Genomic DNA, 27,765 nt, shown 5'->3' with positions numbered 1-27,765 from the left:
TGTTTTGGTTTTGCATGTGTTAATTGTTGTTTTGGCATGAACTGAGTGATAGGGGGACGATGCTTGGTAGGGATCAGGTCAGCCAGTAGCTGAACTTCCTGGATGGGCCTGTGCTGGTCTTGCTGAGCTGGGGTGTTTGCTGCCCGGGATGGGTCAGTAGGCCAGTCCTGTCAGCAGCTCTGCTGTGACCTTGTTACAAAATCAAGAAAGTCCATGAGAAAATGAAAGAGTGAAGATGCAACAACTTTTGAGGGAGAGTCAGTAGAAGTCAAGGCTGGGTCACGGAGCACTCTGCATGATGATTCATTTTGAAGTCAAAACGATTCCTGGACTAGAGCTTCCGAAAGAGGGGACTGCTCGGAAGGGCCGTGTCCTGGCCTGGAGCTCTGTGGGAGCCTCCCAGCCCATCTGTGCTCCGTCCTGCCTGTTTGGTGGTCCCAGCTCAGCTGTGGGGCCCAGCCGTGCAGGGACAGGAGCCTGTCTGCAGAGCCAGTGTCCAAGAAGAGGCACCGCTCTGGGGTGTCCTCTGCTCTCTCCCTTTGCTCTTGCAAGGAACACACCATTTCTGCCATCCTGTCGCTGTGTCCCAGCTCCTGCACACAGGAGCCTCTGGGGAGGCAGCAGGAGACACCTGCAGGAATCAAAACTGAAATAACCAGGGGCCACGGCAGCTTCCTTGGATCCCGGCAGCTCCAGGCAGTCCTGCAGCTGATGAGCCTCTGCAGTGGCCTGTAGTGCCAGTGTGTGGCATTGCTCACCTTGAGCACTGAGCACCTGAAGGACAGAGAACCATCTGTTCTTTCCCTCCTCCTTCCTAAATGTCTTTAAGCAGTGTTATATATTGCCAGTCTTAGCAGCGGAACTATCTAACCAAAATATTATTTGTATGGTTCTAGAGCTCCATCTAGCCAAATGGCTCAAAATGGATCAGGTTCGTTATGTAGATGTCTGCTTAAAGAGAAAAGAAAAGCCTTAAGAAGCTCTCAAATTTTGATGGACTGCATGAGCAAAATCTCACTATTGACCCTCACTTTAGCACTATACACTTATCTGTATGCACAAAAGATTAACTTCAGCTGCCTGTTTCTTTGTGCAGACTAAAGGCAGACTGAGAGGATGGCTCAGATGTGCAACACAGATTCTGAGTGCAGGCAATTGAATATCTTAGAGATCACTGCTGGTTTTCCACACTGGCCTTCCAGTACCACCTGATATGCTTGATGGAGTAACTGCAGTTGTTTACATCTCCTGCCTTGATTGTTTCATGTCCTTATTAGGGTAGTTTACCTGAGGCAGAGGGGTACAAAGGCTCACCCTTAACAGCAGATAAAATTGCTCTTGGTGAGGAAAGATTAATGTCCCCACAAGTAGAAGAGGTTAAGGAGCAATTGTAAATGTTACGATGGGAGAAGTACCCTGGGCAGCTCCCACCAGGTGAGTTTTTGGAAATCTCTTGTTTTACTGGAGGGTGTTGACCCAATTGATCAAGGTTCCTGCATATGGCCACTCCACCTCACTGAATACCTTCCTTGTGAGACCCCAATATTTAGCAATATTTTGACACGGCTTTGACCTCACACTCAAGATTTGTAGGAGAGTCATTCTAACAAATAGATCAGTCTGTAAAGCAAAAAGTTCAGAGAAAACAGGTGCCTATATTGTTCTAAATATATTGTTCAAAGTATTCTTGAGAGCAACTAAGGCTAAGCTAAAAGCCCACTACTAGCAAGGGCAGTTCTCCCCTCACCATCCTTCCCTTCTCTCCTTGCCTTTTGCAAGTACAGGGATATCTCAGTGCTTAGTAGTCACAGCCCAGAGCAGGAAAGTAATGGTTTCCAGCTATCCCTCTAATTATGAGCCATTGCCCAAGAGATCCTGCATCAGCCAAGTGATGTGTTCCCAGAGCTTCTCTAGCTGGTGCCGCTACTGGGAAGTAATTATCAAGGACAGTGATGGATGGGCTGTGAGAGCTGCTCATGAAATGAGTGGTAAAAAAGATAAATCGGGAAGACCAGCGTGTTCCTGGTGTGTGGAAGGTCCCTAAAAGCAGCTGTCAGCATGACAGAGGGGTCAAGAGACATTATTGAGCGGGGAGAAGCCCCTGAAAGCGGGAGATTCCCTCAGGCGCCACAGAGGGGCGCGCCGTCTCCCTGCGTCGCCTCAGGGCCGCGCGCGCTCCCGCCGCGCCGCCGTTGGGCGCGCGCACGCAGGCGCGCGGGCTCCGCGCTCACTAGGCTGTCCCTCTGGCGCCGCCGTAGCTCGCCCGCGCCGGGGCGAAGGAGGCGGCGGCGCGCAGGGGGCCGCGGCGTGAGGGGCTCGCAGGCCGCAGCGGCGCCGCGTCCCCGCACAGCCCCATGTGAGCGCCCCGCGCCGGGGCCAGCGAGCGCGGCCATGAAGAAGGACGTGAGGATCCTGCTCGTGGGGGAACGTGAGTGCGGGGGCGCTCGGGCCGGCCCAGCGGCGGAGCGGGAGTGTCGGAGGACGCTGCGGGGCGTCCCGGCCTGGTCCCCGCCGCCTTGAGGCACCGGCCGCCTTGGGGCGCCTCGCCCGGCCGGGGCGGAGGGGAGCGGGCGGCCCTGCCCCCACCGCCGTGGTCGCCCTGCGTGGTCCTTTTTCCTCATGAATCCGTGGAGATAGATCTGGGAGGAAAATTCCTGCCCTGAGTTCGATCACGGCCTGACAACTCTTTCCCCCACTTTTTTTTTTTTTTTTGGTCCTCCACCAGCCGAGATTTAGTCATTCTTTTATGCCGAGGTTGGAACTCCCAAAATCCCAAGCCCCTCTGGGCAGCGGCTGTGCTGGGCACTGGACAGTTGCGGTCAGCTCGGGGCCTGGGAGCGTTAACTTGATGCATGACCTTGGGTAAACTACGTGCTTGTGCACATGCCAAAGTTGTAACGAGCTTTTGTTGTTGTTTAGCATGTCCCTAAAATTATGCCCTTAAGTTCTTACTTAGGTATCCAAATCAGGGACAGGTTTTCAAGGGTACAAAGAGCTTCTGTTTTGCTAGTTTGTAAAGTGCTCTTAGATACCTTGCAGGAAAAGAGTGTAAAGTAATTGCAACTGTTATTAGTAAAATTATGTGATCCTACTAACAAGGTGGTATTACTGACAAAGCATCCTTGTGGGTTGGATACATAAGGTATTTCTACCACGGTTCATGAAATTGTGTGACTGTAGGGGCTGCTTCTGTCTTTACTGTCTAAAGAGCTTCTCTTGGACTTCTTTAAAGGCAGTCTGTAGCAAGATGTTACCATGCAGGGAAGGAGGGTTGAGCTTGTAAAACCTCTGTTTGACCAGTTTCACAGGACCACAGGTTTCAGCTTATTTAGAAATGTTTTTGTGCATTTGAACATGGACCTGCATTCCTTTTCAAAATGTGTGCCTAATCTGCCTTACTGTCTTTGGCAATGAGTTCAGGGTTGCTTGTGTCAGAATTATATTTATTGGGCAGACTAATTACCCGGTTGGAGTCTGCACTTGTTACTTAATGGATTCTGGGTTTAATTCAAAGTCAACTGATCTTCTATTTAGCTAGAATGTTGGAACTGTTTGTGTGTATGTATGTATATATGTGTGTATGTATACATATTTACGTTAATCAAGTAGTAGATGGAAAGAAGAAATCATATGAAGTCATTTGAATTAAGAAATGTCAAAATGCCAGACTTAATATTTTCCAGCTGCAGAATAAGTGCTTAAGGAAGGAAAGTTCTATAATGAAAATCTACCACAAAAGTAGCCCCCTTTTAAAAACCAACGTAGTGCCCCATGTGAACAGTGAGAACTTGGGTGGTGTATTGTAGGGGGAAGAAGAGCATGTCAAAGTCACGCTGTAGAAGACTGGTATGTTTTGAACTGGTTTAGGTCAGTGGTTTACCTAAAGATATCGACAGATTTGTGTTTGTTTGGCAGCTGAGTGCATAATGTGTCCTATTGGGTAAATTTCAATCTACTATGTAGACTTTATAGCAGCCTACAGTATAGATACATATCAGGGATTGTGAGCATCATTATACTGTATTTCTACTGGAGCTGTAATAAACAGAAGGGGAAAAATTATTTTCTGTATCAATAAAACTGCTAGAGTTTGGTAGTAATCTGTCAGCTTCAGACTGTAGAATATTATGGGAAAGCCTTTTGATGTAAGCCTGTCCCAAAACATTGCTTTCTTCATCCCCAGTGGTTTTCATGTTAGGTTAAGGTTATTTTAGTTCCAGTATCCAGGGTGCAAGCACTGATTTCTAATAGCCACTAATTTTCAGAAAGTGTCTAGCATGCTATTTTTGCCTGGCATGGTCCAAAAGGCTTCTGTATATGAGGAAAAAGAGAAGCCCAGTTTATCATCATAAAGCACTGTGCTGTCTTTTCATCCTGCCCAGTTGATACTGTTTAGGCTGTTATTTCCAAGACTATAAACAAAATTGGGAAAGCAAATGGCTGACCTAGATTCAAGCAAAATAAACCTCATGTCTACCCCTCAGCCTATGGTCTTTCATAGCAACAACATCAGAACACTTGCTCTGAATTAAATATTCAGGAAAAAATTCATAACCAAGTGCCTTCAGTAGTGTGTTGTCTTAGAACACCTCAAAAATAAACTACTAGAAAACTTTCACGGAGTAATGTGGACTCGATTTGTGCATATGTGAAGTTTAAGGATCAGTTCCTTGTCCTGCAGTCTGGAAGTCCTGTCCTTCCCAGGTCGCTCTGGCCTGGCTGGTGCGGGTTGCCTTCAGCTGTGCCAGCAAGTTGCTTTAGCTTCCTGCTTGTTGCTTATTTTTAAATTCTTGGACAAGTCTTCGTATTTTGGCTTTCCTACTCTATAAACAATTGTATTGCCTACCTATGTTCAGAAATATCTTGAGGAATATAACATCAAGTCCAGAACTACGACTTATGACTAATTATGGCTAGAAGATCGCATCAGTTTAGCCTTCAGCCCCAGTGCTGTTTGAATTCACCAAAACTTAGTATTGTGCAGTATGCATGAGTTGATTTATGGACCTTCAAAAGTAAAGACGGCAACTTAGCACTGTTCGCTGCAAACTGCAGTCACTTCTATTGTGCTGAAGCTGTATTTCCAAAAGGAGTTGGGCTTAGCTAAATATATATACACACATCAAGTGGCAGGTGATTCAATGATAGTTGCAGGATTGGGGAGAGGACACTTGTCCATACTTTCCTATTTTTGCAGTTATGTGTGTATTTGTGTGTATTTGGGATTTTTTTTTTTTTTTTTTTTTTTTGGAGGGGGGGCGAGGGAGGGGTGGGAGGAGGAGGAGATGCAGCATCTGGGTTAGTAAATCACACATAGTAGAGAAGATGTTATTTGACCAGGATGAAGTAGCTTTTGCTTGAATTGTACTGAATTGAGCAGTCAAAAATGCTTTACAACCCCAGATAATACTTGAATCCATTTTGGTATTTTTATGTTAAAGAAATGGGTCACAAACAATTAAAGCAGTAATAGTCTTTCAAGGCTTTCAAAAGAACACAAAATGGGCAAATGAGGACTTCAGGGATAGAAGTGCCCTGAACAAACTTACCGACTTAATTCAAAGATGCTCAAAGCCAGGAAATCCAGTAAGGAAGCCAAAATTCTTAACTTTGAAGGTACACTGAGCTATTTGCTTGAACAGAGCTAAGTACTGTTCTGCTTTTTGGATTAAAAAGAAAGAAAGAAAAAGTGCCTTTAGGAGTTTTCCACTTTCTTTTTTTTGAGGGGGAAAAGCTCGTTTGTACCACAGGGACTGCTCTTGTTGCATTTCTGAAGTGGTCAGGTTAGTTTGTGGAGACTTTGTTCAGTTGTGATAGACCCATGTCTTCTAGCTCTTAATCATTGATAGTTTGGGACCAAGGCCTAATAATGGTATCAAGAATACTACAAAAACAGTTAATAATTAAATTCCTGCTTGTGTGCTTTCTTTGTAACTCTTAAGCTCTGCTAATGCATTTCTAGTTTGTTTTGGTTGGCTTTGTTGCGTAAGTATTCTGCATTAAGGTAAATTCTGCTGAGTTTCTCTAAGACTGAGCAAAATTTGATTCCCTTTTTTGACAAAAAATTGAAAGATTAAGTGGAATCTGCAGCTCTATAATAAAAGACTTCTGAGAGAATGACTAGGATCTATATTCTGTATTTTTAAACTGTAAATATCTAACATCATCAGTTGGAAAATGTTTTTAAAATATTTTATGCTTTAAGATGGGGTGCAACTATTAAGTGTAACAAAATCGAATCACTTAATCTATTTTTTTTCCTTCTTTTACAGCCAGAGTTGGGAAGACATCGCTAATTATGTCACTTGTCAGTGAAGAATTTCCAGAAGAGGTAGACCATCCTTATTTGTTCTTGAAATATTATTTCTATCCTGTGGTGGTTTTTTTCCTTTTTTTTTTTCTTTTTTTTTTTTCCCTAAAAGATAACTTCATAGGCTCAACCTTAAAATAACCTTTTCTATTAAAAAAAGAGCGAATTAAAACAATGAGGATTTTACCTGTAAGAGTGATTTTAAGTTAGTTTAAATACCTCTGTGCAAAGATCGGGAATACAATTTTTAATTAAATTGCATTCTTGTTTTTCACATGCTTAATTAAAATCATATTTTTGATGTAGGTTTGTAAGCAGTTGAAACTGATCAGAACTGGCAGCATGTTTCAGCGTTAGACTCATAACTGGGAAGATGCTCAAAGAAGCAAGATGCTCCTTTTTTTTTTTTTTTTTTTTTTTTTTTTTGCATATTACTTCTGTAGAGCTGAGGTAGATTGAAAAATAAATGAAAATGAGAAATTAATAAGCCATATTGTATAACTTGTAGATAGCATTTTTTTTTGTAGATAAGAAAGACACAGCATTTAATTTTACTTTTGAGAAATACTTTCATGATTGAAATAATAAAAAAAAAACCCAGAACACTTACGCTGCTTTCTTCCAGCATAAAAGCAGAGCTACTTCCACATTTTATTGCTTTATAAAAAGCAGTTCTCTTCATGCCGTCATGTGGCTGCAACTGCTGCAGATAGTTAAGATTTTTACATATAAACATGAATGTTTATTTCTTCTGATCACAAGCCTTAAAATAGCCATCATGTGCTGCTCTTTGAAATTGCAGTGCCTTATGTTTAGTGCCAGTCAGTAGGTTACCACAGCTCATGAGCGGAGATCAGACTAGTAACATAATTAAATTTAATCCCCAATCTCTTGGGTAAAAAAAAAACAGTTTAAGGGCAATCAGCAGCTGGATCTCTAGGGGACACTCCTTGATGGACTCTATGTTGATGCACCTAATGAATTACAAGCCTCTCTCAGCCTGGGGACTTATTTGTTACATAGGATTGTAAGATGTTTTCATAAGACTTTTATTTATATAGCATTTTTGTTTAAGATAACTTACAGTTGAGAATTGGGTGTAATGGGTTGAGTTTTATCGAAGCGTTCATTGAATCCCTTAGAAACGCTGCTTTCCTGCATAACATGCAGGAAACCACTTATGCAGCAGGTGTACTATTAAATAACAAGAAAGTAGCAGTGACTTTCAAAGCACGGCAAAAAGAAGCGTTTAGGCTATTAAACTGTTTTATGTAAAACCAACTAATCAGCAGATAAGTTGCAGTGTTTATCTTTTAAAGTTTTTCTTGCTGTTTGTTTACAACCCAAGGTTCCACCCCGTGCTGAAGAAATCACCATTCCAGCTGATGTTACCCCTGAAAGAGTGCCAACCCACATCGTGGATTATTCAGGTAAAAGGACTGCAGAGTACGCGTAAAGTTTGACTGAAGTGGTGTGGATTTGCTTCTCTAACTCAATAGCCTCTTTAGTGGTAATACTGGTATGGGACCAAAACTGCATGTAGGAAAACACTAGATGGAAGCTGAAACTCAGGGGATAAAACTACATCAAGTGGTGGTGGCTGATCCCATTAATTCAAATCCAAACAGGAACTTGTGGTACTTCCATGGAAGGCAGTGGGGTGATATTCCAGTGAAGATAGTGTTCTTTCTGATGTGCATATTTAGAGATTCAGATGCAGGTGGCACTTTCATTGAATTTGGAGCTATTTTTCTTTCAAGGAAGAATTTAGTCAGATGCAGGAGACTTACCTTATTCTGTATGTTTGTGATACAAAAGCATGCCATGTCTGACCTTAGAAATTCAGTTTAAAACTTTTTAATTTTTTTTAACATATTGCAGCTTCCTTGATCTTTTTGAGCATTAAGTTCATATGCTTGTGTAAATATGTGCACAACTAGATAAAAATCCAAGTTATCCTCTTCACAGGTCAATATATAAAATCTCTGGTGAAAACTGTCTTCATCCATTTAAGATGGAAGCAAAAAATTAGGCTCTGTTAACAGATTCTTGCTTCTTCTCTCCCTTCACTGTTTGAGTATATCTTTAGTGTGTTCCTTATTTGGAGCAAAATAAACAAAATATATGCTTTCTATGGGATGAAATATTCCATAGATTTGAGTAATGAAGATATTAATTGACTCTGCAATAAAATTACTCTGTGCCATGTTTTGTGGTGGAGTTTACGTTATAGAACAGATGGTGTCGCTTATTATTCTGGGAAGGGTCTTTTGATAAATGTTGGGGATCCAAACTGTGACTCATTTCATGCAGAACCTTTCTGGAAACATAATGATTCATCTTTAAAATACCTACTGAAAAAAATGCATGCAGCAGGCCATCTTCCAAGTTACTGGATCAGTTGAACTGTTGTTACGATCGAAGCACTTTTCTTAGTGCACTATAGCAAGAGTTTCCACAAGGCTATCTTATGAGCATTGTGAAATATCCCTGTTTAATTTCTTAAAGTTTGCATTTTTGCTCACAACAATGTTCATTAATACTGAACAGCTTGTTCTGTTGTATGCAGAAGCAGAGCAAAGTGATGAGCAGCTTTACCATGAGATATCACAGGTGAGTATTTTAGAGTTTGCTAGAAACTGCTTTCTGGTTTTGAAGAAATCTTTCCTTTTAATTTCTCTGCTTTAAATGAGGTACAGTTCGAATTGTAGGGAAAACCCTTCTTGCTCTTTCTTCCTTGGCATTTCATTTAGGTGTTTTTTTTTTTTTTTTTTTTTTTTTTTTTTTTTTCCCTCCTCTGTTAAAAACCTTCCTCTGTTGAAAAAGTGTGACTTGGTGAATTTGGTGTAAGCTTTTGCTTTCTAAGTGAAAGAACAGAACCTAGATATCTTTAGTTAGTAGACCAAGGAATTGATGCTTTTTGGAGAAAGAAATAATCCCACCCTGAAAAGATCTATTTCACTTATGTAATATTATTCTGTTGCATTTACGAATGTGAGAACAGTCTTAGTACTTTTATAATTCTTTCTGCTTCTTATTCCCAGTTGTTTCTGAGCACCTCTGCACATTTTCTGTGCAGACTGTAGTGATGTTGCGTTTAGTTCAGTAAGCGCTGCAAATTGCAGTTCTTCAGGTTAGTGGGCAGAAGCTGGGAATACTAGACTGCAGGAGACTACAAGTCTAGGATGCAGTTTTTGAATAATGGTGAAGCATTCTTGATCTCTTACGATATTATAGATGTTTCTTAATTGTCTCTTCTTCTAGAGACTATTGGAACTTCACGCCTTTTTTCTTTTCATTTTAGGCAAATGTAATTTGCATAGTATATGCTGTTAATAACAAGAATTCTATTGATAAGGTATGGTAACACATTTTATCCAATTATTGCTTGAGGTGGAAGTTGTGCATTGCTGATTGTTGGCTTGAACAATCCAAATTAACTTCGAATGTTTAAAATCTGTAAAATGGCATTTGAGATGAGATGGTTAATAAAATACATCTATGCATTGTTTTACTTGTGGTCCATCCCAACATCTGGATTTTCAGTCATCTGAGAAAGATATTTCTTTTCTCCTGTATGGATAAATAAGTGCTCCTTTGTCATCTTTGCAAAGAAGCAGTGGTAGTTGTGTGAATTAAACTGTGTGTACAGTTCAGTCATGCTATATTTGAAGGCTTTTTTTTTTTTCTTCTCCTTTTCCCCCTTCCCCTTTAGGTAACAAGCCGATGGATTCCTCTCATCAGTGAAAGGACAGACAAAGATAGCAGGTGCATAATAAAAACATAAGTGTGGATTAGGCTGCACATCAATGAGTGTTAAAGGACAGTGTTGAGGATGTTAACTGTTTAAGAAAATCAAATTGTAAATTTAAAGCTTATGCAAGAAGTCCAAGGAGCAAGAGACTTAAAGTATGTAGGTCCATTAAATGCCCCAACAGTGCTGTATATTTTGAATTTCATGCTCGGTTTTGAGCAGATGTGATATTTGTGATAGTATAATCAGTTTTGGCTGCGTGACCTGTATCGGCTTTCTATTGATGGTGGCTTTGTAGAACAGTAATAATATGGTTAGTTATTCTTATGTTCAGCAGGATCACTGGGAAGTACATTTCAATCTAAGTGTGTATTAGAATCATTTACTCAAATTGCTAACATTTAGTTTTGCCTACTGGTTGCTAGTGATATCACACTAATCACATGAAAATAATGTAATAGTTTCTGGTGGGAAGTAGAGCACTAAATTAAAATCTGTTGATCCCTCTGTCTGTAAAGTTCATTAAAGTTTTTTTTTTTTTTTTTTTTCTTTTCAGACTGCCTCTTATATTAGTTGGAAACAAATCTGATCTAGTGGAATATAGCAGTATGGAAACTATTCTTCCCATTATGAATCAATATACAGAGATAGAAACATGTGTAGAGGTATGCAAGACTTCCTGAAATTGGAATGAGTAACAAGAATACATTCTTGTCAAGCATATATAATAACTCTTTAATAACTGTAGCGGTTTTTGTTCAGACTAGATAAATAACATCTCAACTAGAGCAGTTGTTGTCACGGTGAGTTTGTTATTTTTTTTCTATAGAGAAGATGCCACTATTGTATGATTAAATATTAAAAGCTGTTTTCATATTCAGAACATCTCCTCAATTCTTTGCCCCCATCAAGTATTTTAAATGTATTTATCAAAATAGATGTCATACATGCAGACATATGGCAAATATCAAAATAGAATGGATATATCTATATATATGTTAGACTGTGATACTGCTTTTTGATTTCCATGTTACTGATACTGATAGCAAATTAGTGAGACCTCCCTGTTAATTACTGAACTGATAGAGGAGCTAGCCTTTTGTTAATAGCACTGCATCCACAAGGTGGGGCTAGGTATTAAAGTTTGCTCACTTAGATTTCTGCTTGAACCATCAAATAGTCAAGAGAGTGGCAAATCAACATAAGGATTTCTCTTTCAGTGTTCAGCAAAAAACTTGAAGAATATATCTGAGCTATTTTATTATGCACAGAAAGCTGTTCTACATCCTACAGGTCCTCTTTATTGCCCAGAGGAGAAAGAGGTATTTAAATACAGATTTTAAAAACAAGTAATGTGAGCAGGGGAAAGTTGACTGAAGTTAATTTTCTGTTCCTCCCTTTTGAATGGATTTTGCATTTCTTAGTGCATTCTCATACACACACCCCTCAAATGTCAAGCATTATATTCTTAAAAAAAAGAATATTGATATCTTTGTTTTACATTAATCAGATCTGCCTTTCCTCTTTATTGAAACAATAAAGACAGAATTTTTAATGTAAATTTCAAAATAAAATATGAAGCTTTGGTAATGGCTTTATTGTTGTGTCAAATTATGTGTCAAATTCTGTTCTCTGTTAACTTTCACATTAATCCTCCTTTTTCAGGAAAATTACTCCATATTCACCCTGATTTAAAAAAAGAACTTTTCTGAGCATGGTGTGAGACTTTGGCAGAAGACAGGTTGTTTTTAATTACCATAGGAAGTTAGTTCAGTGTATTATGAAGGAGTATGATTTTTTTCAAACATTAATTATATAGGTAATTGTTAATAAAATCAGTAAACTTACCCAACCATGTGTTTTTGGACATGTGATTTGCTTCAATTTCAAGTATTTTGTTAATGTAGAAAACTAGAGAATAATTCTGTTTTGATTTCTTCCATCAGAATCATCTTTGAGTTAGTAATGATGTGATAGAATTGTTGTGCTGAAATCTTTTTGGGTTTCCCAAACCAATCTCTATGCAATCTCTGACTTCTATGAAGAGAAGAGTCCATCACCAGTATAGGTGTTGGGAGAGAAATACCCCTGTCTCTGTTTTCTTTCATTTGGAAGGTATCCCAGCAATTCTTCTGTCCTAGAGATAGTTCATGTGATCAATGCTTTGCCTGGCAGATGAATGAGCTCTGTGGAGGTTTTCAGTGTTTGATGTTTGAATTTTTTACTTCTGAAGCCATAGTTGAATCAGTAAATGTAGACAGTAGACTTCTTTAGAAAAAGCATAGTTCCAGAGCCACTTATTTTTGCAAGGTGCTGAAATTGCCATGCTTTCCCCCGCCCCTTCCTCCCCCCCCTAAAATTCTTTTGCAAAAAAAAACCCCACAACTTTCCATAGCAATATTACTGAACTTAGAGAACTGGTTTTGGGGGGAATTAGTGCCACCTGCAGCCTGTGAAGAGATTCAGACTAATCTACTTATTGAACAGAAAGGCATTTTATGTGACAAAAAACTGCTTTCGATCGGTGGACATAAATTTGCCAGTTTAAGAATGTTCTTTTTCTTCCCCCCCCACCTTTTTCCTGTGTGTGTTTGTGTGTGAATGTCTCTGTTCCAAAAATGTAAGATAAAAACTAGTATTAGCTTTAATTCGTTTGAGCTGTGTGATGTCATTTAGTGTAGTATTTTAATCTAGAAACCCAAAAAGATACTGAACTTTCTTTTATTCCTTAGATGAAACCTGCCTGTATTAAAGCACTCACTCGTATTTTTAGAATTTCTGATCAGGATAATGATGGTACTCTCAATGATGCAGAGCTCAACTTCTTTCAGGTAAGTCTGTCTGCATCTCTTTTCACTATTCTGAATGGCTGAGTTATATGAATACTACCAAAACAACTGTTTATTTTAGAAGGAATGATAATAGATCAAAATAAATGAGAAGGGAATTGGGCCTAAATATGAAGTCTCTACTGCAGCATAAAAGAAGAGATCTCCTTGCACAACTGAAATGGTGCTAATGATTTCTAACCACTGCTGTAGTTTTAGTTCAAAACAAAATAAAAATGTATTTAAATTGATCAATCCAAAGATAGTATTATTTAAAAAAAAAAAATCTCCATATAATCTCCACTGAGAAACTGGGTTGCCTTTTATTAGCTTATCCTATCCTTTAAGGCTGCATTTCGTATATAGGATGTGCTGTTTGTAAGGGTAGTGTCCAGTGGTCCTAACAGACTCTCCTGATTTTTGTTAGAGAATTTGTTTTAATACGCCACTGGCACCTCAAGCTTTGGAGGATGTAAAGAATGTAGTCAGGAAAAATCTAAGTGATGGAGTTGCTGATAATGGATTAACATTAAAAGGTAAGCATTGTTTAACTTTTAAAAATGAATTTTTTTAAGTTGATAGTCATTCTCCTGTAAAGTAACTGTTTTGAAATATGAACTCTAGTTTGCTTCTTAAATTACAAAAGTTGGGTGTGATAACAGTATCATGTCAAAGGATGATTAAACTGAGGGATAAGGAGCATGAATGATTTTTTTTAACTTGCTGTTACTGAAGCTTGGAATCCAGATGTCTAAAATAAGTCAACTGAGTCAAAGAGATCGTTTCCTAGGAAATCTGTAGCTTGTGTCTCATCTCACTGGTTGCAATAACTGTCAGCCAGGTGTGGTGTCTGCCAGCATTTTAACAACCACATTGTACAGATTTGCTAAGAACATATGGCCAAACTGAAGGAAGAAAATGTTTTCTTCCTGAGCATCAGTGTAACTGCTTTCCTTGTGGAGCTTGTGCATGTAATAGTACTAGTTATAAAGAGTGGAATCTTAAAGCATAGCCTTACTAAGCAGTGAAATCTCAGTGTTTGTTAAGCTGTAGAAAGTGCTAACTGATCATCCAGTTATTTTGGTATGGGAAAACCAAGGCCATTCTTCCATGGGGTTGCTTTCCAGGCTTCTTGCTAACTGTTTTTGTATTGTTGAAAATATGTTTTGTCTTTATTTTCATACAGTTAAATTCTTCTAAATCTGTTACTTCACCTAAGAAGTTGGAAAACTGAGTGTTTATTTTCAACTCTTTATTCTGATATTGAGTCTATTTGTATAGCAGATGAAGTGCTTCAAGGCCTTCAGATTTTTGTTATTTGATTTCAGGTTTCCTTTTTCTACACACGCTTTTCATTCAGCGAGGAAGACATGAAACAACTTGGACTGTTCTACGTCGCTTTGGATATGATGATGACTTAGAGCTCACACCAGAGTACTTGTTTCCTCCGTATGTATTGTTGTTTTAGCTTTCTTTAACCTAAAGGAAATTATTTTATGTTGCCTTTGGTGAGTGGGAAACCTTATGTGTATTTATCCAAGACTTGCTGTTACAACAGTAAAATTCCCTACTTTTTGCTCTGCTAGTAAAAATCTTCATGTGACTGAGAATTATGAAGAAATGAGACTTGTCCATTTCTCCCCTATTGTGCCCTTCATCCCTCTTTATAAGTAAGAGGTGGCAAAATAGACTAGAACTTGCAAGTTTGCAATTGCAGACTGTATGTGGCTCTTGGAATCTGTAGAAAATTCCCAAATTAAATAAGTTTTCATATGTTAACATGCAAATTTCCTCTATTTTAACTTGCTTTCTATCGTTTTTCAAAAGCATACCTATCTACTTTTAAAAAAAAATGTTGCTAGTTATTAGATAGTATGTAATATAAAGACACTCAGTGATACCTTTAAAATTCCTAACAAAAAGTACTTGTTTTGTTCTCTTTTAATGAAATTATTAAAATTCAATACTAAGATGAAAGACCAAATGCTGTATTTCTGAACTCACTTAAGACTTCCAATTTTGTTTTTTGTTTTCAATAAATAGGCTAAAAATTCCTTCAGACTGCACAACAGAATTAAATCATCATGCATACTTGTTTCTCCAAAGCATTTTTGATAAACATGATTTGGTAAGCCTTTAATTTGAATTTAGAAATGTGTGTGTGTGTGTATGTATATATATATATATATATATATATATCTCAAAGCCTTAATAAAATCACAATTTTTCTAGCAATTTTTTTTGTCATTGTCATTTCATTCAGAAACTGGCTTAAGCTATAAAGAGGAGTGATGAAAAAGGTGCTAGTTTTTTAACAGCCAGTTTCTTGAGCCTTGCAAATGTACACCAAGAAAGTATCTGTTTAGAATAGTCAGGAATTAATCTGTGGTGTTTATGTCTGATATCAAATGCTTGTTTTCAGGACAGAGATTGTGCTTTGTCCCCCGATGAACTGAAAGATTTATTCAAAGTCTTCCCTTACATGCCATGGGGACCTGATGTTAACAACACTGTTTGTACAAATGAGAGGGGCTGGATTACGTACCAAGGCTTTCTCTCTCAGTGGACGTAAGTGTGGTGCATTACGTTGTTGGTTACTGCTGCTTTATGGAGGTGATTCGGAAGGGTCCTTGAAGCTTTTTGGAATATGTTCTGTTGATTGGTTCATGTTTCTTTCTTCTAACCTTTAGAAACATATAAAGAATGCTGTTCAAGACTGGTGTTTTTGTTTTTTTCTTTCCCTCTTGAAGTCAAAGAAAGTGAGGTGAACATCTTTCCCTGTGCAGAAAATAGCGTAGGTGATAGGTCTCACTGCCTCAACAGTATTTGTCTGAGCATTAAGACCAGATAAAGTTGCCATTATTTGTCTTCAGAGAACTTGTATCTTTGAGTACTGGGAATACTCCTATTATCTCAGTCTGGAGTGATGTGGGGGGAAAATGTTATGGTATTCTGCAGAATTAATACGGAGGACCTTTATGGTTTAGAAAATCTTTTTTGTGCCCTTCACTAGGCTAACCACATACTTGGATGTACAGCGCTGCCTGGAGTACCTGGGTTATTTAGGCTATTCGATACTTGCGGAACAAGAATCTCAAGCATCAGCAATTACAGGTAATTGCCAAAATTTGGTATAATACAGATTTTTAAACTTAGAAATCTTCCTAGGAGTCAATTGTTTAAATAAATAGAATGTCCTGTCTTTTTTGAACTTTCATTCTCTCTTCCTTTACTATTTTCTGTTCAAGCCAAACTCGATTCAGTATTTTTGAGGGATACTGTTTTGTGTGTATGTTTTCAATGTAAATGGATAGTTAGTTCAGATATAGCTATCAATGACTTGACTAGATAAAGGAAAAAATGTATAGAAATGGGCTTCACTGAACAAAACCTGAGAAAAGCTGTATGGAACTTGTCTGTGTCGCAGTTGGCATTCTAGCATGATGTGTCACTGCAATCGTAAGGCAATCCTGTATGTGTAAGAGTTGGTCAACATTAACGTTCTGTTTAAAAGCTTGCAGAGATACCCAGACATATTTGAATCTTCTGTTTGTTATAAATTAGTTGCAGAAGGCAACTGAGAGTGTTTTTTCTGGGGGGAGGAGGGCATGGTGTTTTTTTTTTTTTTTTAAATCAGTAAAATTAAAAACTAATGAAATGGCTCCACCTCTGTTAAGCAACACAACTGTTTCAGAGTACTTGGGTTTTACAAACATACACACACGTGCATCTTGTGAAAGAAATATTTGTGTTTTTTCAAAAGTAACTAGAGATAAAAAAATAGATCTCCAGAAAAAACAGACACAAAGAAATGTTTTCCGATGCAATGTTGTTGGAATGAAAGGCTGTGGGAAAAGTGGAGTTCTTCAGGCTCTTCTTGGAAGAAATCTAATAGTAAGAGACCTTTGTTTACCTTCACACATGCATGCTTTGAGTTAACTTTGGACAGCCAAACCCTGTCAGAATTTAGAGCCCTGCTGATTATTACTGAACTTACAGAGTCCTCCTGTGTATTATAGTTTTGTAGATCAGCAAATAGGCAAATGGATATTGCATTGCATGATTATTTGTTCATCGTGGAATATAACTGTGCGTGTACTTGCCAAAATAAGCTAGGGTCAGATTACTGTTATGCTTGTTCATTTATAAGGAGAGTAGAACAGCTTCTCAAACCTAATTTAGAGGGGGAAAGTTAGTATATTTTATTGTGAAATTCTATGTTTCCAGAGACAGAGGCAAATACGTGCAGAACACAAATCCTACTATGCCATTAATACAGTCTATGTGTATGGACAGGAGAAATACTTGCTGGTAAGTCTGCTCCATTGTTGTTTGCGTAAGACTGATTAATTTTAAAATTCAGTGCAATTCTTTGGAGCCTTCTGCAAACAAATGAAAAATTTCTGTTTTAACTATCTCTTTAATGGGGAGTTTTCTCCCTTTCTTCACCGCTTTGTTTTGTTTTGGTTTTGTTTTTCTCCTCAGGCTAAAATATCTTCTGGTTTTGCCCGTGGCTAAAACTCTGAGCAGAATGTTCAGACTCTGTTTGATACTTTTTTTTAAGCCCTTATTTAAATCCCTCTATTATCTTTGTACTTTTTGGCATCAAGTTATAACACTAGCTGACAAATAATCAGCAAGTGATCTATCACTTTTATAAATAAGAACCTGCCAGGTGGGATAATTAGGATGAATAAAGTTCATCTGTCTTCAGTGGGTTAAATATTTTCCTTAAGGTTTGTTTGACTGTAGTTTTGCTTTACTATAATAATTTTTTCTTTTTCAAGATCTAGTCTTCCCCTCTGATTTTCTCTGAATACCGGTTTCTATGGGAATCTAAGGTTTTATGTGTTAGAAGCAGATGTAACTTTTTATGCTGAGGTTGTGATTGCCTGGGGATGTGATGTTAACAATTCACATATGTTAGCTGTATGGTAAATTCCTGGTATTTTTGTTGTTATTGTTAATTCTGGCTATTGTCAATCTATTGCTTCTAAGGATACATGAAATGAGCCATTAAATTTTGAGAAAAAAGAGTTATAAAATTCCTTTAACTGCATAATGATGGAGCTCTTCTCCCATTTCCACCAACTATTTTTTTTTCTCCCAGCTACATGATGTCAGTGATTCTGAATTTCTAACTGACGCTGAAACCATATGTGACGTGGTCTGCCTAGTATATGATGTTAGTAACCCCAAGTCCTTTGAATACTGTGCCAGGATTTTTAAGGTTTGTATTTATATAAATCTAGTCATTGACAAAATTCTGTTTCAATTGCTCATATTTTATGCAGTTCTTTTGCTTAAAATATATATTCTGTATGTGTGCTAGTTATATACGGCGAATGCATTAGAACTGTCATGGAAGTAAGAGTGTTCTTTTTTTTTTTTTTTTTTTTCTTCACACAAAGCTATGGTATACTTGTCTATTTAAAATATTCTGCTTCTAAAGCCACCAAACAGCACTATGAATGTGTCTTACTGTTGCTGCAACCAGTTAAATTCAGGCTGCTTAAGGCTGAACACATTATCTACTGTTTCTTTCTCTGTTTTTCTCTAAATTTGCAGCAGCACTTCATGGATAGGAGAATACCTTGCTTAGTGGTAGCTGCAAAGTCTGACTTGCATGAAGTTAGACAGGAATATAGCATTTCACCTGCTGAATTCTGCAAAAAACACAAAATGCCTCCGCCTCAAGCCTTTACTTGCAATACTGTTGATGCTCCAAGTAAGGACATCTTTGTTAAACTGACAACTATGGCAATGTATCCGTAAGTACCTGAGCCGTTGTACTTGGCGTACTGCATGGGTCACTCAGTGCCACCACATATCATTGTTAGCCACGGGGGAGCTGCCTCATAATGGTTTAACAACAGAGGGAGGAAAGAGCAGCTTAAGTAGGATCTTTAAATTATTTTAAATCAAAAAAAAAAAAAAAAAGTTTAGTGCCAATATATAAGATAGTGTCAATTATTCCTACTATGCTGTTTTCTAAAATGCATACCGTATTTCATCCAGTTCATGTTGCATTTTGTATATATTTATCCAATGGACATGTAGAGTTGTGTTCTGTACATGTTGCAGATGCATAACTCATTTCTTAGTGCTCCTCTCTCAGTAATTCTGAGATAGTTGTGAATAAGTAGAGGTATTAGCAAGGATTTTGATACAACCTTACAGTACAATTTTATGGTTAATTACAACACTTGCTAGCAAACAGCAATTAAATTCCCCCCAGTGCAGAGCTTAAAGTTTTTTTCTTATTTGGGCTATTTAATAGTGTATTCTTCAAATCATGAATCTCAAATCTGATATATTTCACGTAATGCCTGTAATAAGCATTCCTTGGGCTTTAGGCATGATATACTTAAGCTTGTGTTCTTTTTCAATACACACCTCACTCTGTTGCTAAGCTGAGATTGCATCTCTGTTTGGTGGGTGGAGCTTTTAATATGGTGATGTACTAGATAAAAATCATAGCACAAAGTCTAGTATGACAGCTGACATTTACTTTAAATTAAATAGAACTAATGTCACTTTCACCCAGAATCAAGTGGTTTTTGTTTTGTAGCTGAGAAAGAATTTCTTGAATGAGATTTGTGAAGCTTTTGTTCTCCTATACTTATTTTGTAGCACTGGAATATTAGGACACTACTAAAAGTGTAGCACTGGCTATAAATGTGTGTTGTGTCAATATCCCTGCTTCTCCCCTGGTTTTGAAGCATGCGTGTTTGTAAGGGTGGGAAAATAGGGGTGACAGTCACTTTGTACCGTGTGCATTCCAAGTGGTAGAAGATGTGGCTTACTTTCCTTTGAAAAATGGGTGTTATCTATTGCTGTGCAGACATACTCCAAAGTCCTGAGATGCTTTTCTTACAAACTTGAATGTAATTCAGCAAATATTTCCAGTGATGTTTGTGTTTTCCTATTACGATCTGCTAACGGGTGATAAAGCCAAAACACCCAAGACCTAGGACATGTAACCCTAAAATTCTGCACAGCTGTAGCTTTACCCTTGCTTTCCCAGTGTATTTATTTATTTATTTTCCTCTCCTTACTCATTCGAATGTACCTTTTATTCCTAACTCTCTCTTGGTTGTGGCACAGCCCTAATGTGCACCTGATTTTTATGAGCAAGATCTCAACTCCTGTCCTTCTGTGTGTTTTCGCAGCCATGCCCGGTTACGCTGTATGTGCGCCTGCAACAGGTGTACATTTTGCATCTGTCAGAACTTCCTCAACTCAGACTTGCTGCAATCTGTAAAGAACAAACTCTTCACTGCAGTTCTTAACAGGTCCTTAACTTTATTTACTAGGTACCAGGTGTGCTTTTAACATAAAGGTTTCTCTGAAAAAGCAATTGGTAACCTTATACCCTGCAGATTTTTCACTCCATATCCACTAAGCAGGCAGATGCTTGTTTTAGTAAATGTCATGAGATTTTTTTTTTCAGGCACTGATCTGTGTAGCTTAAAAGTAGTTTTGATCTTTGAAGCTTAGTTTAAAGGTAATTTTGAAATACTACCAATTTTGTGGTCAATTCAGCCATTTAGTGATTGCAAAAACAAAAAGGAGAAATTAGGCCTGTGTTGTTAAGGGAGCTGATAATAGGCAGCAGCTAGTGTCTATAAATCTATAAAATGTCTCATTTGGGACCATATAGGTTCAAGTATTCATTAGATATAGTGCTGCTTAGATACCAATTCTACAAATATATTTTCATTTAATGTAGACAAAGGCAAGTCTTGACTATAACAGTATTACAGCATACTACACGGTTACAGTTGCTGATTTTGTTTGGGGGAGTTGACAGAATTTCTGTGTGTATAAATTATGCATATAAATATTATGGCTGGTTTACATAGTGAGTGGATATGTTGTGAAAAAATCTGGAACTTTTAACATCCAATTCATCTCTGAATAAAACAACACATTAGAAGTGGTAAATGGTTAACCATGTCCATTTGCAGCTATTGCAAGAAGAGCAATTAGTGAACTCACAGATTCAAACTGTAGATTCTGAGAGCTGGTTTTCAGCGTTGAAGTGGGTGCTGCACCTTGTCTTGTGTGTACTGCAGGCTGTGTTTATGAAACACCTTGGTTTTGACACAGTTACTGGCACCTCAGCATTCATCATCTTCCCCTGCAAATGGGAGTTCAAACCGAACAACTTTTGTAGTGTAGTGGTTCCTTCTTTTATAGCCTCCTTGGAATCCCAGATTATGGTGCAAATGTTTCTTGGAAGGCCGTGGCTGGAATAGCATGGCATGCTGCTGCTCCATGTGTATTAGCACGTTATATTGCTTTCAGATATAACTGCACCAAACAGAGGATGCCTCCCTTGAAGGCAAGTTACGTGTGCATCAGAGGCCTAGTGATGGACATACCTGCAGTATAAAGTATGCTGCTGAAATCCTACTCTTGGAGTTCCAAATATTAGTATTAACCAAAGAGTAAGAAGAGGAAGAGAGGGGAAATGAGTAGCTCGAGAAAATATAATAAATATGTGAGGTAATTCTTACTATGCATCTTCCATAATAGTCTTCCCTCAGACAAAAGTCCCTTGAAACAAAAGTCTCCTTGCATGTTGTCACTTCACTCAGCAGTCACTGCTAGAAAACCCCAGTCTTCTGCTAGCAAGGCCCAGACCACTGCTATAATTAATCCTCACTTCTCCTTTCGGATTGCTTATGGATTGCTGCATTAACTGCTGTGGCTTGTTTCTCTTTTGTATGGGCGTTTGAGACCCTGTACTTTGTTCCCCTGAGTTACTGCTGAGCTCCTATTTGAAAATCTTGAGTGCTCTCATTCTGCACCTTTTGTCTTGGTAGTGGGGAATAAACAGCTGAGCCCACTCTGCTCTAAAAAATCTGTAATTCAGAACAAAGAATTCCTCAAGCTCTTGTGCTGATCCTACAAAGAAGCAGTTACTGCTAGAATCTCATCTCTGCAGTCATCTAGAGTCGTTTTATTGCAGGTTTCCAGCCTTTTACCTTCATCCAACCAACTCGCTTTCTAGTGAGCTCTTTAAAAATATTTTTAATCTAATGGAAAATTTGTGATTAGAGAAGACATTTTAATCAAGGAGACTTTTTTGATGTAGTTAATGTTGTGGGTTTTTTTTTTTTTTTTTTTTTTTTTTTTAACTAAGTGCTTGCATAGTCAGGGAAGTTGGGCAAAAGTTAGTCATTTAAGAGGCAGAGGAGGTTTCTCAAGAGTATTTTTTTTCTCCTGGTTTATTCTTAGTCTGCAGTTTTAGACAGTGAAATCTTTCAGACTGGGCCCCTTCCTGTATTATTGTTGCTACGTAGTGCTTATATACTGTTACTGAGGCAAATTTTGTATTTGACTATTCCCACTTTAGTGATTTAAGGAAGAACATTGCTTCCTTGCAATTGAGACATGTTCATGCCACCCTGAATTTATCTTGTATAGACAAGCTTAAGAGGCTCTCTTGTAGGTTATCAGAAACACAGCTGCAGCAAGTGTGGAAGGTCAGTTTTATAATATTTATTGTACAGGAACGGGAATTGTTGGTTTGAACTACCCAGGATCACAGTTTGATTGTCTGAGGAAGACATTGCATTCGGAGCACTATAGATGCATGTATGAGATTTGTTACTCTGTTGTAGCACTTATATTTCTTAATTTGTGCTTTCCTTTAGGTGTTCGTTTGTAGTTGTCTGGCTGGCACTTAATCTCTTTTTACTACATTATTTTACCTCTTTTTAAAAGCAAAACTTCTGCATATATAAGTTATTCTAACCCTTTCCTTAACCATCTGCTTGGTTTTATTTTATTTATTTATTTATTTCCATGGCATACATTTTAACTGTGTGTTTCTGCTTTTTTCATTTTAAATCATTCGCTTGTTGCCTTTTGCTTGTTAGTAGTGGCGTTTTTCTGTGGCAGCTGAATTTGTTTCAGAATGATTCTTCTGCATGAGAATTCTGTTGTGCAGGAGGAGAGACATCTCTCAGACAATGTTTTTCTTCATTCTGAAGGTTTCAAATAGTGTGAAATAGTGAGTTTTTACTTGCATATAAAACAAGATTGTTTCAGGAAATATTTATAAGTTTCTTATGAAAACCTTTCTTCTCTGAAAGTAAAGTTAGGAGAATAGTTTTATTTTCCTTTAATAATGGGAAGAGCTCTAAGAACACAAGCCACGTTTTATTTTTCCACAGTGTGCAGTGCACTTGGATTATTTTTTTTTTGAAAATAGAAGTGTATTGTTAAATCTGATGGAGGAAATGTTTCCTTATTTTATCCTCAAATTAGGAAAGTATAACTATTTTATTTACCTATTTTCATCCTTCTATGAACTGTTTAATTCATACTCCATACTGAGTAGAAGTTTGCAAAGCTGCATTCTTTGGCTGTTTTCCAAATGGAATATATTGATTGGGCACTTTACATTCCTTTTAGTTTTTGTGTATAGTAAGATGTGCTTGGAGCTTCTTACATTTTAGATGACTAATGCATGGGGGGAGGCTAACTGCTGGAGTTGGTTTGCATCCCGGGGAAAAAATGTGCCTGAAGGGAAGCTGCAGCAGCTTGCACACGTGACACGATGTTGGTGGAATTCCATGTGTGTTTTATCCTGCAAACCTACTACCCCTCGGAGCAGGCTGCTGCTGCTTGCTGCCTGCATTAACTCTGCTTGTAACTCTGGTTTGAGCTGCCATGTGGCTAGGCTGGCCTCACCGCTGCGCTTTTCAGATGCTTTCATCACTACAGTGGGGATGTTCTGGAACTCAAGGTCAAACCCACCCAAACTTAGGTTTCTTTTGCTGCTGACAGGGAAAAAGCGTTGGTTTTGGCCCAGAATTCAGCAGTTTTGTGTGTGTCCCTCTGACTGGCATGCTCAGTTAACTTCTTGCTTAGTGCGTGGTGCAAGCTTCTTGTGAGTTCAGAAGACAGTAGAGTTTGGAAACATGTCATCCAACAGGTGGCAAATGACTCTCTACTCAACCTGTCCTTGGTATCAATTGCACTTTTTTTCCAAAATGTGTATTAAAATCTGTTTTTTTTTTTTTTTTTGCTAGAGGTGGAATTTCTAGACTTCATATATGCATGGAATTGATTAATTAATTTCCTACACAAGTCTATTTTTGACATTTGAAAGCTAAGTATTATTACTACTAAGCAAGAGCCTCAAATAGGACCCCATGAACAATGTTCTAACTAGCATGTGTGCACGTATATACGTACGTGCCTTCTCCCTGACCAACACGGGGCAATTTTCTCATTCAGGGTTGACAAAATTGGTAGTTACTTGTAACTTGAAGTTGTAACTTCTACCATTGCAAATAAGTTCCATAAACACAACTATACTAAAGTAAAAATTTAATGTTGTTTTAAAGTAACATTTATTTAAAACTTGGAAGCTTTCTGCATGTGTTTGAACACTGTAATCACTTTCATGTTGAAGAGCCATGTTAGAAAAAAAAGGTTGATTATTTTTTAAATTTTTTAATGGCAGCTAAATGATGTGATTAGAGGAAAAGAAAGGTGGGAAAATGTGCTAAAACACATCCAAAGTGTTCTGAATTTCAGTATTGCTTTAATTTAAATTTTTGTATTAAGATTTTTCTGAGGGCCCTAATAGTTACTCATGGAAGTCAGCTTCCTTTGCGGTCCTGAGACAAGTCACTGTCCTGATTTCTTTCATTTAAATGAAAGAATCTGTAACCGAGGGGCTTAGATAAGAGATCAGAACCAATTTACTCTGTGTTTAGACATGAAAAGACGTTTTTATCATAGCTGAAAATGTAGTCATTGTTTTTTTAAAAGGACATAGTATTACTTTATCTTGCTTAGTAATTTTCCCACATGCCATTAAGTATGGACCTGTTGTAAGTGTTGCAACAAGGCAAATTATAGATAGTAATCAGAAAATATGGATAGGAGTGATAGTGCTTTATGAGACAATGCAGAAGCATTCATTGCAATTTGAGTAGTGATTTGTACTTTTAAGGACAGGCTTTTTGAATTATGCAAGTAGTTGGGCATTTGAATTAACAAAATTAAACTTGAGCTGCTAATTATACAATTATACACCCAACAGAACTTGGCACATAAGTAATAAAAGATATATACAATGATTTATTTTACATATACAGATAAGTTTTATAATGTTATGGTCTTAAAGGCTTCATAATCATATACTTAAAAAGAGCTTTCTCTGAAACTTCTTAGTACTGCTAAAATACAGTTTTGGTTTGTCAACAGTAATGAATTCCTGTCAATTTGAGGGCTGCCGTGTTGGAGCCAGGGTGCTTTGCCCAGGTACACTAGCTTGTGTGGAGTACAGGAGTATTGCAGTATCCTGTAGACTCATGAAAACTGACGCTTTGGTGTTGGTAGGAAGGGATTCATTTTCCTAAGCAGCTTTCTTCACAGCAGTGGTGCTGACTTACGCAACCATGTTTTTGACTCAGCTTATCAAAAGCACAAACTGCAGTTACTGCTGTTTTCCCCAAGCACTAAGTTTTTAACAACCGCACAAGAATAGGGTCTAAATGGTTTTAAAAAAAATCTGATTATAAATCGTGTGGGCTTTGTCATTTTGGCATATTTTGAGACTCTTGCTGTTGTTGAGCCATGCTATGAACTGCAAACTGTGCATGTGTGTAAAAAGGTTAAGACCCTACCTAGATGAGTTGGGTGCCATGCTGTTAGCAGACGAGGAGAGCAGTATTGTGCAGCAGGTGCACGCCGTCCACTCTGTAGAAGATTCCATCTTCATGGAGTCATCTCTTGGTCCACGTTTGCTTGAAGACAGGTAACAGCACCCTAACTAAGGTGACCTTGGCATTGCCTTCTCCCTTGCTTCCCCTTGACAAACCCACCTGACCCCTCGTATGCAGTTTGTCCCGACTAGCTGTGGAAGAACTAATGCTTGCAGGAACTGATGAATTTGAGCCATTCCGTAATGGAGCACGATAAGCCTAAATATGAATAGGAATTTCTACTGAGCAGCTGTGACCGGCTGCTTGTGCACCGAGGAACCCGTGCCCGTTCTTCAGCATATGATATGACAGTGCAATGGTTATCTACATAGTTCGTACTACTCCTGCAAATGTCTTAAACTGGTTTTGTGCCTTTTGATAACAAGTAACAATTCCTGCTCTCCAAAACAGCTTGTGTATGATGGCCCTGCAATTCACACATGAATTCTTACACAGTGTATGCTCAGGGTCTCTGTTTGTTTCTTGTATGTAATAATGCTAAAGCTTTCACCGAGTAACCCATGACAATTAATACAGGCTAAAATACTTAGAGTAGTGAAGTTCTGTTGCAGCTTCTATCTTTGAAATATATACACATATTAAAAAAAAAAAAAAAAAAAAAAAAAAAACTTCTTGCTATTATTAAGGAACTTTTTGTGTTTGAATGGTGGTGTTCGTTGTAACTTGTTTTAAACAGTAACTGCTGCTTTATGGTAAGCTGTCATACTTGAGACTACTTTGAGGATGGCTAGCAGTGTTTAACTGAGCATGCTCACAAACTTCTTGCAATATTTGGGTTGCTGGCTGTCTCTAATGCAAATTGTGGCTTTTTATGTCATCTACTCACTTCATATTGTTGTCACATCTTGTACTTTTTCTGTTGATGCCAGTGTCACTGCCTGTTTCACTAGCACATTCTCTTAGCTTTTGGCTTGGTATTGGTTGGGTGTTTCTATTACTGTTAGTGTGGGAAGGGCTTTACAAATTGCCATTCTTTGATTCTAGCTTTTGGAAAAAATATTCCTTGCTGCTTGTCAGTAAACTTTTTTTTTCTGGGAAATTCAAATAGATACTCAAAAGGACTGAGGATTTTGCACAGAAAAGCAGATATAAGCAAGCAGAAGATGAAAAATAATAATAAATTATATTTTGCTGTGTCGTACTTGTTCTCACTGTGGATGCTTGATTATTTACTTGCTGGTATTCTTAAAGAGAGCAGATTGCCCTCCGCACAGTCGTAGTTGACTAATGATCTGCTGCAGCATTCCTCTTTCAGCTACATGAGGTCTCCACTTTTAGTGAGCTCCACCAACATGATCAAAGCTGCAGATCAAGTTCTAAGTTTTTAAGAAAGTAAAAGTGCCTGTATGATTATTTTCATGGCCTAACTGTATGCTTCATGCTTGTGACAAGTGTAATGATGAATTTCCAAAAGCAGAGCTGTTCAGCACAAGTTGTCGATATTCCTGTCCAGACATTAACCTGTTTTTCTGTGTGTGTGTGTGTGTGTGTTAAATTGCAGGCATGTGACACAAGCAGACCTCAAGAGCTCTACGTTTTGGCTTCGAGCGAGTTTTGGTGCTACTGTCTTTGCAGTTTTGGGTTTTGCTATGTACAAAGCATTATTAAAGCAACGATGATCTGAGAAGAAGCACATCTGGCCCTACCAAATAAAAATAAACTTTTATGTACATTCAGAATGCTTTAAATTCTGCTAGGAATATTTATATATGCAGAGTTACTTTATTAATATTTGTAATTCATGCATAAGATTATTTTAAATTATAGTTCTAATTACAGTATTGCATAAATGTGTGTGAGAAAAACAAAAAATTGCATATTAACAGCCAGGTGAAATGGCTTGACTTATGAGGCCAAAAGGGAATTAGCTGTAAATAACCTGTACATACTAAGGCAGTAAGACATGGCTTCCCCCAAAGTTATTCAAAATACTGTTCTTAGGTGTTTCACCATAGTGACAGGATAGTGTAAAATTTAAATTCATTTTTCAGTAGAATAGGTTCAACTCAAGGATCACTCTTCCTCAAGGATTGCTTATTTATTACAAATTCATCTGACGGGACTTAATCTTTTGGGACTACAATCTGTATCAGGCAGAATTTTTGATTTTTTTTTTCT

General features: G+C 38.0%; 2 protein-coding genes across 4 annotated transcripts; both read left to right on the top strand.

Moving 5' to 3' along the window:
- The first annotated feature begins 922 nt into the window (after window positions 1-922).
- On the top strand, window positions 923-2,311 carry RNF135 (ring finger protein 135). The gene is given in 3 exon segments (XM_088537471.1): window positions 923-931; window positions 1,278-1,434; window positions 1,785-2,311. Coding segments are annotated over 3 exon segments (693 nt in total).
- RHOT1 (ras homolog family member T1) lies at window positions 2,258-27,587 on the top strand. 3 transcript variants are annotated; one of them, XM_088537977.1, is made up of 21 exons: window positions 2,274-2,428; window positions 6,273-6,331; window positions 7,659-7,740; window positions 8,880-8,923; window positions 9,615-9,668; window positions 10,026-10,078; window positions 10,621-10,729; window positions 11,285-11,386; window positions 12,797-12,895; window positions 13,320-13,428; window positions 14,221-14,341; window positions 14,936-15,020; window positions 15,315-15,460; window positions 15,906-16,006; window positions 16,656-16,786; window positions 17,120-17,203; window positions 18,003-18,122; window positions 18,461-18,663; window positions 20,065-20,187; window positions 25,536-25,679; window positions 27,149-27,587. In XM_088537977.1, exons 1-21 carry the CDS (start codon window positions 2,392-2,394, stop codon window positions 27,264-27,266), a joined length of 2,124 nt encoding a protein of 707 aa, XP_088394103.1. In that variant the 5' UTR covers window positions 2,274-2,391; the 3' UTR covers window positions 27,267-27,587. The 3 variants fall into 3 exon arrangements, with proteins under 3 accessions (XP_088394087.1, XP_088394095.1, XP_088394103.1); XM_088537961.1 differs by lacking the exon at window positions 25,536-25,679 and having other exon boundaries at window positions 2,258-2,428; XM_088537969.1 differs by lacking the exons at window positions 20,065-20,187; window positions 25,536-25,679 and having other exon boundaries at window positions 2,261-2,428.
- The last annotated feature ends 178 nt before the right edge of the window (window positions 27,588-27,765 follow it).

Source organism: Tinamus guttatus, unplaced genomic scaffold, assembly GCF_059628265.1.
Source record: "Tinamus guttatus ecotype Peru unplaced genomic scaffold, ASM5962826v1 Tinamus_guttatus_pri_ptg000045l, whole genome shotgun sequence".
Classification (NCBI taxonomy): Eukaryota; Metazoa; Chordata; class Aves; order Tinamiformes; family Tinamidae; genus Tinamus; species Tinamus guttatus.
This window is presented reverse-complemented; position numbering and strand designations above follow the sequence as displayed.